The sequence below is a fragment of the Rhineura floridana genome, chromosome 10 (genome assembly GCF_030035675.1).
Source record: "Rhineura floridana isolate rRhiFlo1 chromosome 10, rRhiFlo1.hap2, whole genome shotgun sequence".
Classification (NCBI taxonomy): Eukaryota; Metazoa; Chordata; class Lepidosauria; order Squamata; family Rhineuridae; genus Rhineura; species Rhineura floridana.
Window position 1 is genome coordinate 21,218,798 of NC_084489.1, and position 16,861 is coordinate 21,235,658.

General features: G+C 39.3%; 1 protein-coding gene across 4 annotated transcripts in view; it reads left to right on the forward strand.

Moving 5' to 3' along the window:
- The window catches only part of LARS2 (leucyl-tRNA synthetase 2, mitochondrial), a 100,496-nt gene that overhangs the window by 51,155 nt on the left and 32,480 nt on the right, over positions 1–16,861 (forward strand). For all 4 annotated transcript variants that reach the window (XM_061586994.1, XM_061586995.1, XM_061586992.1 and 1 more), the window contains 5 exons: positions 1,363–1,467; positions 3,333–3,448; positions 4,274–4,557; positions 10,478–10,576; positions 13,475–13,612. In XM_061586994.1, coding sequence (XP_061442978.1) covers positions 1,363–1,467; positions 3,333–3,448; positions 4,274–4,557; positions 10,478–10,576; positions 13,475–13,612 — 742 coding nt within the window. The remainder of the gene's footprint in view (positions 1–1,362; positions 1,468–3,332; positions 3,449–4,273; positions 4,558–10,477; positions 10,577–13,474; positions 13,613–16,861) is intronic.

Consider the following 16,861-nt stretch of genomic DNA (forward strand, 5'->3'; position numbering starts at 1 on the left):
TTATCTTGCTGAACAGTTGTTATGCAAAAAGTGTGAACTTTAGGATGATGGTGCTCACACACCTCTGTTGTAGTTGTTGGCTGTGTTTCCTCCTTTTGATTTGTAGATTTTTAAGCTAATTAATAATTAAAATTATTTAAATTTAGCAGGTAGGCATCCCAATCTGATCATTTCCCCACCCCCACAAAACAATTTATAGCGAAAAGACTTCCTTACTCAGCTTCTAATTTCTTACGAAGCAGTGAAAATAAAGAGTATTTATGCCAATACAAATCTGAGTAGCATTTGTAATTTAGCACAATAATGATTTCCACATCAAGGGATTGTTTTGAAGTTGTACTTTATAACTTGAAGTAAGTAATGTGAATTTATTTGTATTGCCTTAGAATTGCAAAACAACAATAAAGGATTGAACCTCTTGACAAAAATATTCAAATAGCTATAATGATGAACCCAGTTTTCCAGATATACAAATGCAATGCCAAGGAAGCTATTCTGTGTCTTTCATGTATAATTAAGTTATAGTTTACTCTGCATGGTTATTAAACCCCAACCTCTGATGCCTTGAAATGTGTAGTGCTAAGGTAAGAAAGAAGATGGACACTAAACACCCAGTTGGAGCTTTGTTGTTAATGCATGATTACAAGTATCTTTCCAATAATATTGTCCAATATTTCTCCTGTAACTCTTTCAGCTTGAAATATTTGGACAGTGTGTTTACATGGTTTGTTTGGGTTTAGCAATAGACATATTTGGGCTTAATTTTAAAACATGCATCTTCTCTAAATGAGAGGAACATGTGAATGATTGGAACTGGTGTTACCCCTTAGAAGAATAAAGTACAGTACACAAAATAGCGACACCTAGTGAGAGACCACAGAATTGCATTTCACTCTGAGAGAAATTACAAATGCCAGTTAGTGATAGAATTAGCTCTCTTAAAACCTAAGAACAGCAGAAGATAGCACAAAACCAAAAAAGACAATCTTTCTAAAATGACTTATGGGGAAAACCTTTCCAGTGTAGTGACAAAAATATCCTATCCTTTATGTCTTATTTCTTGCTTGTATGTGCATATTTCATTGTACAAATCTTTCATCTATTCTTGGAGAATAGTAAATTATTTGTTCAGAAAAAAAAATGAAGAGTGAGGTCCAGACTGAGAGGAAAAGCTTTCAACATAGCAAGAAGCTTTGTATCCATTAGAAATGAATTAAATTCAAAATTACTGATAAGTAGGCTAACATCTGATCTTCAAGGCCTACTAGGTTTTAGTAACAAAACAGAGCAACAAACCTTCTTAGTAATAAGTGAGCACTCTTGGCATAATGTTTATATTATGATGATCTTCACTTTTTGTAGACTCTCTTACTTCAGTGAAAGCTATGAACTTGTTCACCAGTCAAGAGATTCCTGTAGTAATTTCAGCAAAATCTGACTTTGATGGCTATCTTGATACTAGAATAGGTGAGTACAGAAGACAGTGGTTTTTGGACTTGTACAGTTGAAACAGTTAAGGTGGCTGTCCCTAGTTTGTAGAAGCCTCCATGGAAGGGAGAAATAAAGGTCTATTGCTTGATATAAGCACTGCTAGGATTGCCAGATTCAAAGCAGATGAACAGTCATGTCTTGTTAAATCTTCAAATGCAGCAGGAATTAAAGCAGTCATGGCTGCTTCAGCTTGCTTCTTCCCTGACCTTGTCAACAGTGTCTCTCCCCAACCTTTTGTAATGGATCAGCACTCAGGGTAGGCCAGAGAGTGAGAGTGTCTCTGTGTGTGTGTAGCTACAGCAAAGCCAGGGAGGGAACAAGCTGGAAAAACTATGGCTACCTGATCTCTTGCCAAATTAGGATATTTAAAGCAAGAGTAGGGAATTTCTGGCCATCTAGATGTTGGATTTCCAACTCCCATCAGGCCCGGCCGGCATGGTCAGTGGTCAGGAATTATGGAAGTTGTAGTCCAGCAACATCTGGAAGGACACAGGTTCCCCACTCCTGATTTGAAGGTTTGCACCTATAGAATTTCCTACCACAAGATGTGGAGATGGCCACCAACTTGGCTGGCTTTGAAAGGGATTAGCCAAATTAATGGAGGATAAGTCTATGAGCAGTTACTAATTGCAATAACTATATGCCACCTCTAAAATGAAAGGCAACATGCCTCCTGAATACCACTTGCTGAGGAACAGTGCAAGAGGGCTATCAAGCTCATGTCCGACAAGTGGGCTTCCCAGGTGATTAATGTGACTGTTCTTCAGGTTTCAGTCCGCCTTGTCAGTGGTAAAATAATGCTCTTCCGTTTTTAATGGACAACCATCTAAACCTGTTAACCTATTTCCCCCGTTTATTGTTCTATTCCAACTTTTGAGATACATAAACACCTGACTTGAACCATCAGTTAAAATAGGGGTGGAGAACCTGTGGCCCTCTAGATGTTGCTGGACCGCAGTTCCTCTCATCCTTGAATATTTGCTGTGTTGGCTGGGGCTAATATCAGTAGGAGTCCAGCAACATCTGGATGGTCACAAGTCCCTCACCCTTGAGTTAAAATGAATATCTGCAGATTGAAATGAGATAGAATTAAATTGATCATGGTACCCATCCATCAGTTTTAATTTTGATTGGGACCCAAAAGCTAACAGAGGTGTTTTGCCTTAGGCTAGTGCATTTTCATTTTCTTTTTAACAATTCACCACCCCCTGCAGTATGACAGATGCCTTTTTGAAGCTCCTCTCAGTTTCAAAAGGCCATGGAGCACAGGGAGCTGCTCTGTCAGGAAGACACGTCTAACTCCCTGTTCCTTTCGTCTCACAGAAATAGTGTCATCACGGTTCTTTAGATCTAGCCTTTGCTTGTGATGAGAGGAAACCTTGCAAATTAACATGTTCAGATTGATTTCACAACAGGAACTGAAATGTTCTGGTGCTGGCCATTATGAAAACTAGGGTGAGGAAAGAGATTTATATCTGTTGCTTCTCAGAATATATATAGCCCGAGATGACAAGGACAAATTCATCTATCTATATATATTGAATTGAATCTGTGAGGGCTATAGTTGAGTTGAATGTAGAAAGTCTCATTTCAAAGAAGGAAGTAGGTGTCCATTTAAATACATTTAGATTCTGAAGACTGATCTGTAAACTGAAAGGAATAGAGAAACATGGGTTGAGGAAGTTGAAAGTATATGCAAGAAATATATATAGTTAGCAATGTTGTCTAAACTCTAAATAGGAAAGCTGTTTGAGCGCACTGTCATTTTAAAACCCAAAAGATGAAATAATCATCTTTGAAATCGGTTTAGGAAATGATTTTCACTTATTTTTCCTACCCAGGAATCCCTTGTACTAAACCAGATGATGCTGAAGTTGCTAGGAATTTGGGTCTATCATTTGAAGAAGTAATTGAAACTCTCCCTGATGGTTCAGAGAGACTGATCAACTCTGGAGAGGTTGGTACCCTCCTGTGAGTTTCTGCTTTATCATCCCCATTCCTCTGTGGGAACAAATGTCAACTTTAAAACACACACGTAAAACCTCCCTTCTGCTAGTAGAAACTAGACCACCATGTCCAAAACCAGTAAAGCAAGCTAGTACTGGCCTGATGCTCTTGGTGTGAATTACCAGAGACATGTGCAGCACCAAAAACCTCTATGTATCTACACCACATGATTTAGAAATGCATTGAACATGTAGGCCTGCGTACAACGAGACCTGTGTGTGCAAAGAAAGTGCTTCCATCCATTGTGGAGGAGGCATATTGCAATTTTGCACCAGTGCACTGTACCCCCTAATGTTGCATTAAATTCCATTTAGGAGGGTTGGGAAACCTTCCGAAGTTGCTTTTTGAGGTAGGAGGTTGACAATCTTTAGTGTATGTGTAAAACACCACACAGCCATTTGCTTCCTGGTCTCAGAATATTAATTGTAAAACATATATGCTGTGCTATGCTCACTTAACACAAGAAACGTCTATTTTATATTCTTCTGAAAGTTGGGGGAGGGCAAAAAGAAGAAATCCTAGAAAAGTTTTTGATTCCTTCTAAACTTAGCAGATAAATTGCATTATTGTTTTAGGAAATGAGATTCTTCTATACACGACTGTGAACTGAGAAGCTTGAACAGAAGGTGAAAGTGGGGAAACTCTGAGAGACTGTTAGGACTTTGAAAGAATTCCATTCTCTTGACTGTGGATGGAGAGATATACATAGGAACATAACTGTGACTGCCATGGCAGTATGAATCGTGGGATACATCAACAACTGTCTCTTTCTCAGTTCACAGGTATGAGTAGACAGCAAGCATTAAATGCTATCACTCAGCAAGCCAAAAATAAAGGAGTAGGAGGACACCTAACAAGCAGTAAATTAAAAGATTGGCTGATCTCACGACAGCGTTATTGGGGGACGCCTATCCCAATCATTCATTGCCGAAGCTGCGGTCCTGTTCCTGTGCCTTATAAAGACCTCCCTGTGCAATTGCCCAACATAACATCCTTTACAGGAAAGGGTGACTCACTTTTAGGCTCCACGTCACACTGGGTAAACTGCTTATGTCCAAGGTGAGTATGCAATACTGCACATGTTCTATATTGCTTCTGGCTATAATTATGCTGGGAGAGAGAGAGAGAGAGAGAGAGAGAGAGAGGGAGTGTATATATCTATATATCTATATATAAAATATGGCTACTAACATTTTAAAAAAAGACAAAATGAAAGCATTGTGTTGTATACATGTTACTATCTTGCCACTGTGTACCTTGTGCTGTTACTTTTCAAAAGATTGCCTACTGCAAAAGTGGAGAGCAGCCTCAGTTTCTTTACTGTTCACCAGCTCTTTCTATACAGAAGATAGATTCTAATTCTCAAAGGCTGTGTGCCCATTTCCCACTGCTGGACTCAATCGTTAGAGGAGCATGAGCTTTTTTTGGAGTGGCGACAGTTGTTATGTGGCTTCAAGTCGATTTCAGCTTGTGGCGACCCTATAAATCAGTGACCTCCAATAGCATCTGTCGTGAACCGCCCTGTTCAGATCTTGTAAGTTCAGGTCTGTGGCTTCCTTTATGGAATCAATGCATCTCTTGTTTCACCTTGCTCTTTTTCTACTCCCTTCTGTTTTTCCCAGCATTATTGTCTTTTCTAGTGAATTATGTCTTCTCCTTATGTGTCCAAAGTATGATAACTTTGGTTTCATCATTTTAGCTTCTAGTGATAATTATAGTTTAATTTGTTCTAACACCCAATTATTTGTTGTTTTCGCGGTCCATGGTACGTGCAAAGCTCTCCTTCAACATTTCAAATGTTGATTTTTCTCTTATCCAGTTTTTTTCACTGTCCAACTTTCACAAGTTCAATGCCTCACTGTCAACTTTAAAGTTACATAAATCTTCTGTTGTCATTACTTTAGTCATCTTAACTTTCAGCGGTAGCCCTGCTTTTATGCTTTCCTCTTTAACTTTCAATAGCATTCATTTCAAATCATTACTAGTCTCTGCTAGTAGTATGGTATTTTCTGCATATCTTAAATTATTGATACTTCTCCCTCCAGTTTTCACCCCTCCTTCATCTTGGTCCAATCCTGCTTTCTGTATATGTTCTGCATATAGATTAAACAAATGGGGTGATAAAATACACCCCTGTCTCACACCCTTTCCGATGGGGAACCAGTCACTTTCTCCATATTCTGTCCTTACAGTAGCCTCTTGTCCAGAGTATAGGTTGCGCATCAGGACAATCAGATGCTGTGGCACCCCCATTTCTTTTAAAGCATTCCATAGTGTTTCATGATCTACACAATCAAAGGCTTTGCTGTAATCTATAAAGCATAGGATGATTTTCTTCTGATAATTCTTGGTCTGTTCCATTATCCAACATATGTTTGCAATATGATCTCTGGTACCTCTTCCCTTTCTAAATCCAGCTTGGACATCTGGCATTTCTTGCTCCATATATGGTAAGAGCCTTTGTTGTAGAATCTTGAGCATTACTTTACTTTACTTGAGATATTAAGGCAATAGTTTGATAATTGCTGCATTCCCTAGGATCCCCTTCCTGTTGGAATTGGGATGTATATTAAACACTTCCAGTCTGTGACAGATTCAATCTCAGTAACTTGTAGCAATTCTATTGGTATGCCGTCTATTCCTGGTAATTTGTATCTTCCAGGTATTTTAAGAGCAGCTTTCACATCACATTCTAAAATTTCTGGTTCTTCATCATATGGTTCCTCCGTGAATGAATCTGTCATCCTGGCAACTCTTTTATGGAGTCCTTCAGTGAACTGCTTCCATCTTCCTTTTATTTTATCTTGGTCAGTCAGTGTGTTCCCCTGTTGATTATTCAACATCCCTACTCTTGGTTTAAATTTCCCTTTAATTTCTCTATAATCTTTTGGAATAGTGCTCTTGTTCTGCCTTTTTTGTTGTCCTATTTCTATACAATAACTATTGTAATAGTTCTCTTTGTCCCTATGTACTAGTCGCTGTATTATTGCATTTAGGGTCCTACCTGTGTAACTGTCTCCTTTTGCTTTTGCTTTCCTTCTCTCTCTAACCATTTTAAGAGTTTCTTCAGTCATCCATTGAGGTCTTTCTCTTTTTAACTAGAGGTATTGTCTTTTTGCATTCTTCCCTGATAATGTCTCTGACTTCAATCCATAGTCCTTCTGGTTCTCTATCAACTAAGTTTAAAGCCTCAAATCTGTTCCTTATTTGATCTTTATATTCTTCTGGGATGTTACTTAAATTGTATTTTGGCATTATGATTGCTTTGTTCTCCTTTAGCTTTACTCTGATTTTTGATATTACCAGTTCATGATCTGTACCGCAGTCTGCTGTTGGGCTTGTTTTCACAGAAAGTATGGAACTTCTCCATCTTCTGCTACCAATTATATAATCAATTTGATTCCTATATTGACCATTTGGTGACGTCCACATGTACAGTAACCTTTTTGGTTGCTCAAAACATGTGTTCACAAGAAACAAATTATTGACCTTACAGAATTCAATAAGTCTCCTGCTTCATTTCTATTTCCTAAGCCCCATTTTCCCACAATTTCTAGTTCTTCTTTGTTCTCTACTTTTGCATTCCAGCCCCCCATGATTATCAGCGCATCTTGTTTTGGTGTGTGATCAATTTCTTCCTGTACTTCTGCATAAAATCTCTCCAATTCCTCCTCTTCTGTGTTTGCCTTTGGAGCATAGACTTGGATGATGGTTATGTTAATAGGTTTCCCGTTAAATCTCATTGATATAACTCGAACAAGACCTTGTGTTATAGCTCTTAATTGTTTTTGCTACATCACTTCTCACTATTAAAGCAACCCCATTTCTTCTTAATTTCTCATTTCCTACATAAAATATTTTGTAGTTGTCTGATTCCCATCCATTTTAATTCACTCACGCCAAGTATTGCAATGTTGATGCATTCCATTTCTTGCTTGACAATTTCTAACTTTCCCTGGTTCATGCTTCTCACATTCCATGTTCCTATTGTGTATGTTGTACAACTCTGGACTCTCCTTTTGCATCTGTGCGCATTAGCCTCTGGGTTTCCATTTGGCTTTAACCCAGTGGCATCATTAGTCACAGAGCTACTCATAGTCTGTTGTTCTTCTCCAGTAGCTCGTTGCGTGCTGTCTGATCTGGGGGTCTCATCTTCCAGCACTATCTTGTGTTGCATTTTGGATACTCTGTTCATAGGGTTTTCATGGTAAGAGGTATTCAGAGGTGGTTTACCATTGCCTTCCTCTGAGTCTGGATGCATCTTAGTCTGGTGTCTCAGCTTTGACCATAAGGCCTTGGGTGCCCCTGCTAGGAGTCTAGCCTCTTGGTAGCATTGCTCTCTGCTTCTTCCACATTCTCAAACCCCCTCACCACATTAAGGTGTGCATCCTAGAGGAGGATGGTGACAGTATCTTTCCCTTTATTGCAAGTTTATTTGTATTGCTGTCAGAAACAGAATACTTAAACCAAGCTCTGTGGACTGTTTCTTTTCCTGGGGAAAATGGGGAGATTTTATTTCGCTTATTTGTATGAGTCTAAGGTCAGGGCTGCTTTTCTCCTTACCTTTTCATTTTTACAGTGTTGTTTTTAATTTGCTGCAAATACAGGGATCAAGAAGCTGCTACTCAATGTACCAAAAGATTTTCTCTGCAGTGGAAAATTGTAATGTGTAAAGTCATCTTAAGACTGCTGCTTTTGATATAATTTAAGCTCCATGTTGCTTATGGTAGATAGCTATTTGGATTAGAAAGGAATTTTATGCAGGCCAAATTTAAGCCTTTTGTTTGCTTGGTCAACAGAATCTAACTCAGATTTAGAGAATTACATATTCATTAGGGAAACTAGATCTGTACACTCTAAAACCTTGTGGATAGCTGGCATGTGGGTGGAAAGGAACAGAATTTACCTGTATCCTTGGGAGACTGTCTCTTCATCTTGCATATAATGAAACGTTACTCTCAGCAGAGTTGTTATGAATTCTGTATCGTTAGGCTGCCTTGTTGAAGCCATAAGTGATCTCAAGACGTTCACACTTCAGAACAGAGTAGCAGTAAACCTGTCACTTTCTCTGGACATTTGAAGGCTAGTGAAGAAATTCATTTTGATAATGAGGTACCTCAGGGCTGTGACTCAAGAGGGCTTGTTCCATTTTGTTGTAGTAGTAAAATGCATTCGAGATAAAGGGGAAGTCATGCACTGGGAAATTTCAACAAAGAAATTCCTCTTAGTAAATATCTTACTTCATGAAAGAGCCAATAGTGATATTTTTAAAAAACATGACTAGTGCAGAGAAATGTCACTGGATGATTCTTGTCTCCAGCAATGTCCCAGGCTTAGCCTTGGAAATTGATTCCAATGCCAGATTCAACATGGGCCATTTTGAGGTGGTAATGAATAGTTACTCTGAGCATCTGCCTTTCTCTCACTTCTATGTGATAATCTACAAAAGAATTGCATGATGCAGCCCTCTTGAGACTGCCAATTCAGAATGCAAGTAGGTGGGAAATCACAAGACTGAACACTCCCACACATTCATTCCACTGAACACAGAAAATAAGCATCTCAGTGGGAGGCATCCATCCTAACATTCTGTCTAGCATTCTAAAAAAAAAAACTTTATTAAAACTTTATTTTCATTAAAGCATTTAAAAATATTTTGCAGGGAGACAAACTGAAGCTAATTGTCCTATAGCAAAGTCTCTGAAAAGAAAAGCACAAATTGCTTCTTTCTGTAAATTCAATACATACAATCCTGACATGCTGTTTTTTGTGTACAGGTAGTTTTTTTTTACACAGTGAAACATTCATGCTTATGATTCCCCACCCCCACCATTTCTGAAGTAGTGTCCTTGGGAGACTCTCTTCATCATGCATATAAGGTAGAAAAGAGAAAGGTATCTGAACAGATAGGTCATCTGTGAATAACCACATTCAGCCCACATGAATTTGAGAGAGGATTGTCCAGAAAGGATGTAGACAAATGGAGAACCAAACTTAAAATATATTATACCCTGACTGATTCCGTTTGGAAACTACAAGAGTCAAATGTTGGCTTTACCCCTCTGCTTACAAATGGATATTTCACTCATGTACTATGTTATGAATCAAATAAGTCCAACACTGTGAAACTGTTTGAGCAGTTTCTAGTCCAGTGGATCCTGTGCCATCAAAGCTGGGGCTTAAGGGGGGGGGAGAGAGAGCGCTATCTGCTCAATATTGTGAATGAGTTAGATCCAGACTGAGTTTATTGGTGGGACATAAAATAGTAATGACTATTAACACTGATTTCAGTGCAACATATCTATATCCAAACCAATTATCACATTTTGGAAATCTACACAAGATTATATCCTTCTAAAATGAAAGCAGAACTTGAGTAATATCTTGCCTTTGATAGACTGACAAAAGGATTCAGGCTCTCATACTGTGAAAACTCAACTGGCAGCTAGCGTCCTTTCATCTACTCATTCCCGGAGCAACAGATTTTTGCTGTTCTTCAGCATTTTCAGGGATCCTACATTGGAATGCTGATGAAAGGGATAAAGTACTGTGGTTCCTGAGAAATTCAGATTGTTGACAGTAGGTCAAAATCACTGAATCAACACTGGAAAGGTGGATTCATTTAAGACTCACTTATGCAAGTTTTAAGAAAGTAGATGGCTTAGAACCGATTTGAACATTGTTCGGAAGAAGATTTCCTGAGTGATTTGCATTTTTGATCTCCTCACTTCTGGTGTGACTTGTAAAGCAGATCCTTGTGGATCTCACCTCTGCTGAGATCTGTGAGCCCTTACTTTGCATGCTCGGTTAGAAGCTAGGTTTGCACAATAAGTGAGAATCACAGAACTGTAGTACGTAAATTGGTTCTTATGTGGCTTCTTAGATCTCTAAGGGACATAAGCAGAAAATCATGCCAATAAATCTCCCCAGATAGCTCTTTTTTGTCTCAGCAGAACTCTAATAATTATGTTTTCCTCAGGTGCAAGGAGCCTGCAAAAAGGGAAACGGACACCATGGATACATTTGTTGATTCAGCTTGGTATTATTTAAGGTACACTGATCCTCATAATTCTGTGAGGTAAGTAATTTAGGCATTCAAGCAGGCAGTCATGTGTAATCTTATAAATCAGCCCTGTTTTTCATAGCTCAGCTTGGAAGGAGTAGCAAGGCTCTTCTGTAGGTAATCCTTCAATTTATGCTGAACACAATGAAAAGAGAATTCCTGTGAGAAAATATGTTGTTCTGCCATTGGTGCCTTCTCCCAGGATGCAAAGTCGTTAGCCTGCTGATTGTTTTAAAGGGCATCACTTAGTGCAACTTCTGACAAGGTACAGCCCTCTCACCACCTCAGAATGCAAAGTGTGTTTGAAATCATCCCCTTGTCAAAACTTCCCAAGATCTGAAGAGCTAATTGAGAATAAAAAAGGTATTGATGATGTTCCCAAGCTCCATGGATAAATATTACCAGTGGTATCAGAAAAATATAGGTATTTTTTTCTTAATTGGTTTTGTATGCACTTCCAAGTAAGCTGCAACGTTTGCTCTTATATGCAGTTGTGATGTGTGCCATCAGGACAGTGAGAGGAATGCTTTAGCAGGGTTTTTAATTGCCACAGCAGGCATCTTGAAAGAAGTTCTTTGCCATTCATATTTCCAGAGCTGCAAAACATTACTGTTTGGCCACAGGAGTTGTTTGGAAAGTGAATTTTATGTTCACCACCCAGAGAGCTATTGCTAGTCGGGCGGTATATAAATTTAATTAATTAATAAATAAATTAATAATAATAATAATAATAATAATAATAATAATAATAATAATTGAGATAAACTGCCCTGGGCTCCTGCTGGGAGGAAGGGCGGGATATAAATCAAATAATAAATAAATAAATAAACAACCACAATGTATCATGTTACGACAAGGTTTCACTAGCGTTTTTTAAACTGGTGGCCCCACTTCTGGCATGTTCAATACACGACTGTCTGACTTTAAATTATTCAGAAACACAAAAATGCTTGCTGAAAGGCCCACGATTTGAAATTGACGATATTGGGTTAGACTAAATTAGTTGCACTTAGGCCCCACTGAAAGCAATGGGACAAGTTAGTTGAGCCTGGCGTCCCATGAATTTCAGTGGAAACTAGGTGCAACTTAGTCTGGATCCAACCAAGTTAACACTGAGCAGAAATAACAAACCAGTTCTAGACATGTGTACTCAGATGTAAATCCCAGTGTGTTTAATGGCACTTGCTCCCAGGTAAGTACGCATAGAACTACTGCCTAAACATTTCTTATATTTGGGAATCCAGTTTAGAGAGAAACTCATATGGGTGACATATCTACAAGTTGCAAGGTTAAGACACTGAAAATAAAGTGTGCTGTGTTTAAACTATGCTCGGTCCAAGGGAGGTAATTTACAGTACAATCCTATGCATGTCTACCAAAAAGTAAGCTCCAATTAGTTCAGCTGGGCTCACTGTCAAGTGAGTATAGGATTGCATCCTTAATTTTCCCAGTGTTGAAAATCTTTGAAAGGAAAAGAGTCAGCTACTCTATGGGGCTGAAGAATGCTTGTGGGCTTCCCATAGGCATCTGGTTGGCCACTGTGGAAACAGAATGCTGGATTATATCGACCTTTGGTCTAAGCCAGCAGGCATGGTGAAGCTTAAATTATACAAAAATTGATCAAAGCTACTTTTCAAGTGACTTTTCTGCAAGTACATCATAGCTATCTCACTGCACACCTACAGGAATGTTAAGAGCCCAAATCAGAGCCCCTACAGTTAAGTCTTGAGTGTACATGTCTCTTTCATGTTGGCTGAAACTGCAGTGTATGTGGGAAGCACAGTTACCCAAGATATTATACCAAGAGCAAATCGCAAAAATGGCTAGTCTAGCAAAACTAGGAAATGTGAAATTATAATGGCTAGCAGTACAATTGTATGCATATACTTAGAAGTAAGCGTCACTATGTTCAATTAGGTTTACTCCCTAGTAAATGAATTTTAAGATTGCAGCTTAGTTTGGATTCATTTCTGATTAAATGAAAGGCATTCCTGTATGAGAAGAGTATTAAAATTAGAATTACAGGGGAAGATATGCTATAAGTTCAAAACACATATTCTCTGTGGTGTCATTCTTTCAAAACATATCATACCCTATAGCACTATCTACGCGATTTCACAGTTTTTGCTCTGAGGAAGGCATTCACTGCCCTCCTGTTTTCAAACTATGCCCTTTACATAGCTCCTTTTCAAAGAAGCAAAAATTCTAGTACATCAGCACCTGTATTTTGCGGCTTAGTCTCTGGAGGGTGATGCTTACTATGTATTGTCCACTGATATATCAAGGGAAATAATCTTGCTAGTGTGTAATAGCGACTCATTTGTAAAGCTATTTTATTGTGTCTAAGGGTCAGAAAACCAGACAGAAGTTTACACAGCTAAATCTGTAGCCATGTTAGAGACCACATGTTTTAATTACTTGAGGTTGATTTGGGCTGTTGTTACAGATTAACCCTTTTAAAGGATTTAGTCCGCTTTTACTGTTGTTTAAAATATTGTATTTGTTTCATTCCTGAACTTTTTCCCTTGCAATGGCTTTGTAGTTTAAAGCAATTAATGTTTTCCTATGTGACTTCACTGACTGTGATTAAGAGTACATATACTCTTGTACAGTCCATCAGTCACATATGCAAACCTGGATAACCTCTACAGAGCTATCTGATAGCCTTTGCCATTGTTCAGTATGAGGGTTTCATTTTATAATGAAGTGTTGTGTTTGGAAGTTTGGATTATAGCAGCCACTGAATGTTCAGAATTGATTTTGTTGTAATATTATAAAGTCATGTTGCCCCCTACTGGTAGCATCTAAATGTAGGCTTCCTGAAAGCCAGTCAAATCCTAAATTCTCTACTAAGGATAAGTTTTCTTGATTGACTATGCTTCTTATCATAGACATTTGTTGTTTTGCTAACAGGCCTTTTCACAAAGACTTGGCAGACCATTGGATGCCTGTGGATGTGTACATTGGGGGGAAGGAGCATGCAGTTATGCATTTGTACTTTGCCAGATTTTTCAGCCATTTTTGCCATAACCAAAAGATGACTAAACACAGGTAAGTGGGAAAACAATGGCAATCTCAGTCATTAAGTAGTCACTCTGGAGTGTAATAAAAGCTTTGCAAAGGAAGGAGCTCCCAGGTATACTTTTCATTGTATTTAGGCTGTGTACACACAATAGATTTGCAGAGAACTGGAGGCAATATGGTAAAGCTATTGGAACTTAGAATATTATTCTCATATTTTTCGATCTCACAGCAGTCTCTAGTCAAACTGGTTTTGCAGGTTTCCTTCATGCTTTAAACAGTACCTGCAAAACAACAACAAAAACCACCAACTAGCTCTCATCAGCACTTTCAGTACTGCTGGGGAAGATCTATGCACCCTGGTCTAATTGTTCCAAGTACCTATTGGATAGTGTCGTTCATTGTCACCTTTCCTCAAATACAGTCCACAGTGTAGGTTTCAATATACTTTAAAGGTTTTCAAGAATTGTTTTTTTTTTCATATGTAAAAGGATGAAGAATTGTCCACATACTTATAGTTTCATGCAAGGCTAGTAATTGTTCATGAATAGCAAAAGATTGCTACCTTTCTGTCATTTGGACCAGGCAATATTCTTGCCCACATCATTGTGATGGGGAAGCCAAAGCATGTGTTGCCTCCTTGCCCACCTAGCATACCTGTCCAGCCTCTGATGCTCCTAGACATCCACATGTACGTGTCATGTTTGAAATGGTGTATGTGTGCAAGCCCAGACCTTGCAGCAGAGATCAGAGAACAATCTGAGAATTGGCCTTGTGGTTTGAGCCTAGATGTGTTGGATATTATGCATGTATGATTTCATGTGTTGACATCTGGTAATGCTGGAGATGGAACGGGCGTGCTAGGTGTGGACAGGGAGGGAAGGTGTGCTCTTGCTTCCCATCATTTGGGAGCAATCTGTAAAGGTATATTGTATGATCCAGCCCTATTGCCCTATGTTCCTTAGGAGAGAAATTGACTTGTGTAGAAGTAGGGGAAAGAGGCTGAAATTAAGAGCTTACATGGAGAGACCTTTTTATCAAAGTGAGGCTTTCTCCCTTTTTGCACTTGTATAGTTAACATGTTACCAATTCTAAATTGGGGCAGCTTCTATTGCTCTGAAAAAATGATAGTCTGTACTTTTTTGTTAATTCCCCTCCATACATGTTCTTCATTTCATATCCTATAGCAGTAATGGGAAAACTTTGTCTGAGGTCAGTCATTGCTGCAGCAAGGCTGTTTTAACTGAGGTGATTGTGGATTAGAGAGAAGATGAGCTGTGGGAATGACAGGGATCCAAGAGTAATTACTTTAAGAAATAACAGAATTTAAAAATGTGCCACTGTATGGAGAGTTTTTTGGAATAAAAGTGGAAGCAAGCTTTTTTAGCTATGAGATCGGCAAAAGCTTGTGCTTCCACATGTGACCATGAGAGGGAGCTGTTACTGTTGATGTCTGAGCAATGAATAAAGGAGAGTTGCGGCAGAAGGTTGAGCTTGTTGTGACTCGGCACTGCCTGCTTCCCAGACTTTCATAGGCTCTCTTTATGCAATCTTTTTCTCTTGTGTCTCAATCCCCCCATACTCCCTTCTTACAGACAATTTTCTGGAGGTTTTTTTATTCCCATACATGGTAAAATATTTTGTGTTTTTTACCAACATCTGTCTCTGCAAATAAACACAAACTGAAAACTCAGCTTGTGTCAACAAGGGAGCATTTGTGAATTAGCACTATGTCATCAAAGATAAACGTTCCCTGAAAAATTACCTCTGAGCTGGAGACTTACCCAGTTTGTGTGTGTGCGTTTGCTTGGCTTTCCCGTGTATGGTAAAGGGTGGTGGCTTCAAACAAACTTATTTTTAGCGGACAGAGGTCTTATGTATTGGATGAGATGTTAAAATCATATTCTCCTATCCATGTCAGTTTCAATAATTAATATTTCAAGAGTATATACTACATGATTGGCTTTGGGTTTTTTCTTTATGCTCTGACGTAGTAAATCATTTTGATTGTGAAATGAGCTAAGTGTGTGTGTTTGCCATATAATGAAAATGTCCTGTGAATTCTAGGCCTCCATTCTAGTTTACTGCACTGCACTGCCCAGGCAATGTGAGATGCCCTGGGTCAATGCTGTGGCTCTTCCCTACACCATCACTGCCCAGTTTTGGGAGGGACGATGCTACCATGGGGTGGTGCCTCAGCATGACCTCTTCCATGTGGTCTGGGCTTGTCAAGTTACCCTGGTAATAGGAGGAGGAGCCATTCTGGAGCGCTGATGTAGCACAAGAAGAGGGTTCCAAATGTGGTGTTTATCATTTGGATAGGTGTCCTTGAGTGAGGGCCCATGGGCTATGACAGACAGTTGAGGGTGGTTCAGTCAGTTGGGTAGCAAGCAGGATCAGGTGGGAATTGCAGAACCCTGGATAGCTCCAAGCCGACAACTTACTCCAGAGAGGACTTTTTATCCCTCTTGGGCCAGATTGCTCCTCCCAGGCTCCATCCCCCTTTCTGCTGAATGGAGAATTTTAAAGGAATAGTCCTCTGACCTAGAGCCTAATACTTGGTCAGCTCTCAGTCAGCCTCTGTCCTGATGTGTTGTCTGTGCTGGCAGTCAGGCACTGGAGAGCATGAGGCCCCGGTACAAAGCAAGTTGTTTCCTTAGGAGCTGCTATCTCCAGGCTGTTCCAATAGCTCATGTCTTTCTGTACCCGGGCAGCTATATGTTTATTTTTATTTCTTCATTCATTTAGAGCATGCATATAAACGTTTTGTGGGCCGCTTTGAAGACTCTTGGAGTGGCTCACAAAAGTTTTTAAAAGAGCAATGATACATCAAAATGTATGAAAACAGAGCAGCGTAAAATCAAATTTATAACAGAGCCAGTATCATACCAGTCAAAACACAATAGTAAGATATAAGAATAGCCTCGCTGGATTACACCAATGGCATATCTTCTAGTCCAGCATTCTGTTCTCAAAGTGGCCAACCAGATTCAGGGAAGGGCCATAAGTCAGTGGTAGAGCATCTGCCTTGCATGCAGAAGGTCCCAGATTCAGTTCCTGACATCTCCAAGTAGGGCAGGGAGAGACCTCTGCCTGAAATCCTGGAGAGCCACTGCCAGTCAGTGTAGATAGTACTGAGCTAGATGAACCAATGGTCTGACTCAGTATATGGCAACTTTCTATGTTCCTATGGAACCTTCAAGCAGGACAAGAGCACAACAGCGCTCTCCCATGTACAATTTCCAGCAACTGGTATTCAGAGGCAAACAGAAGATCCAA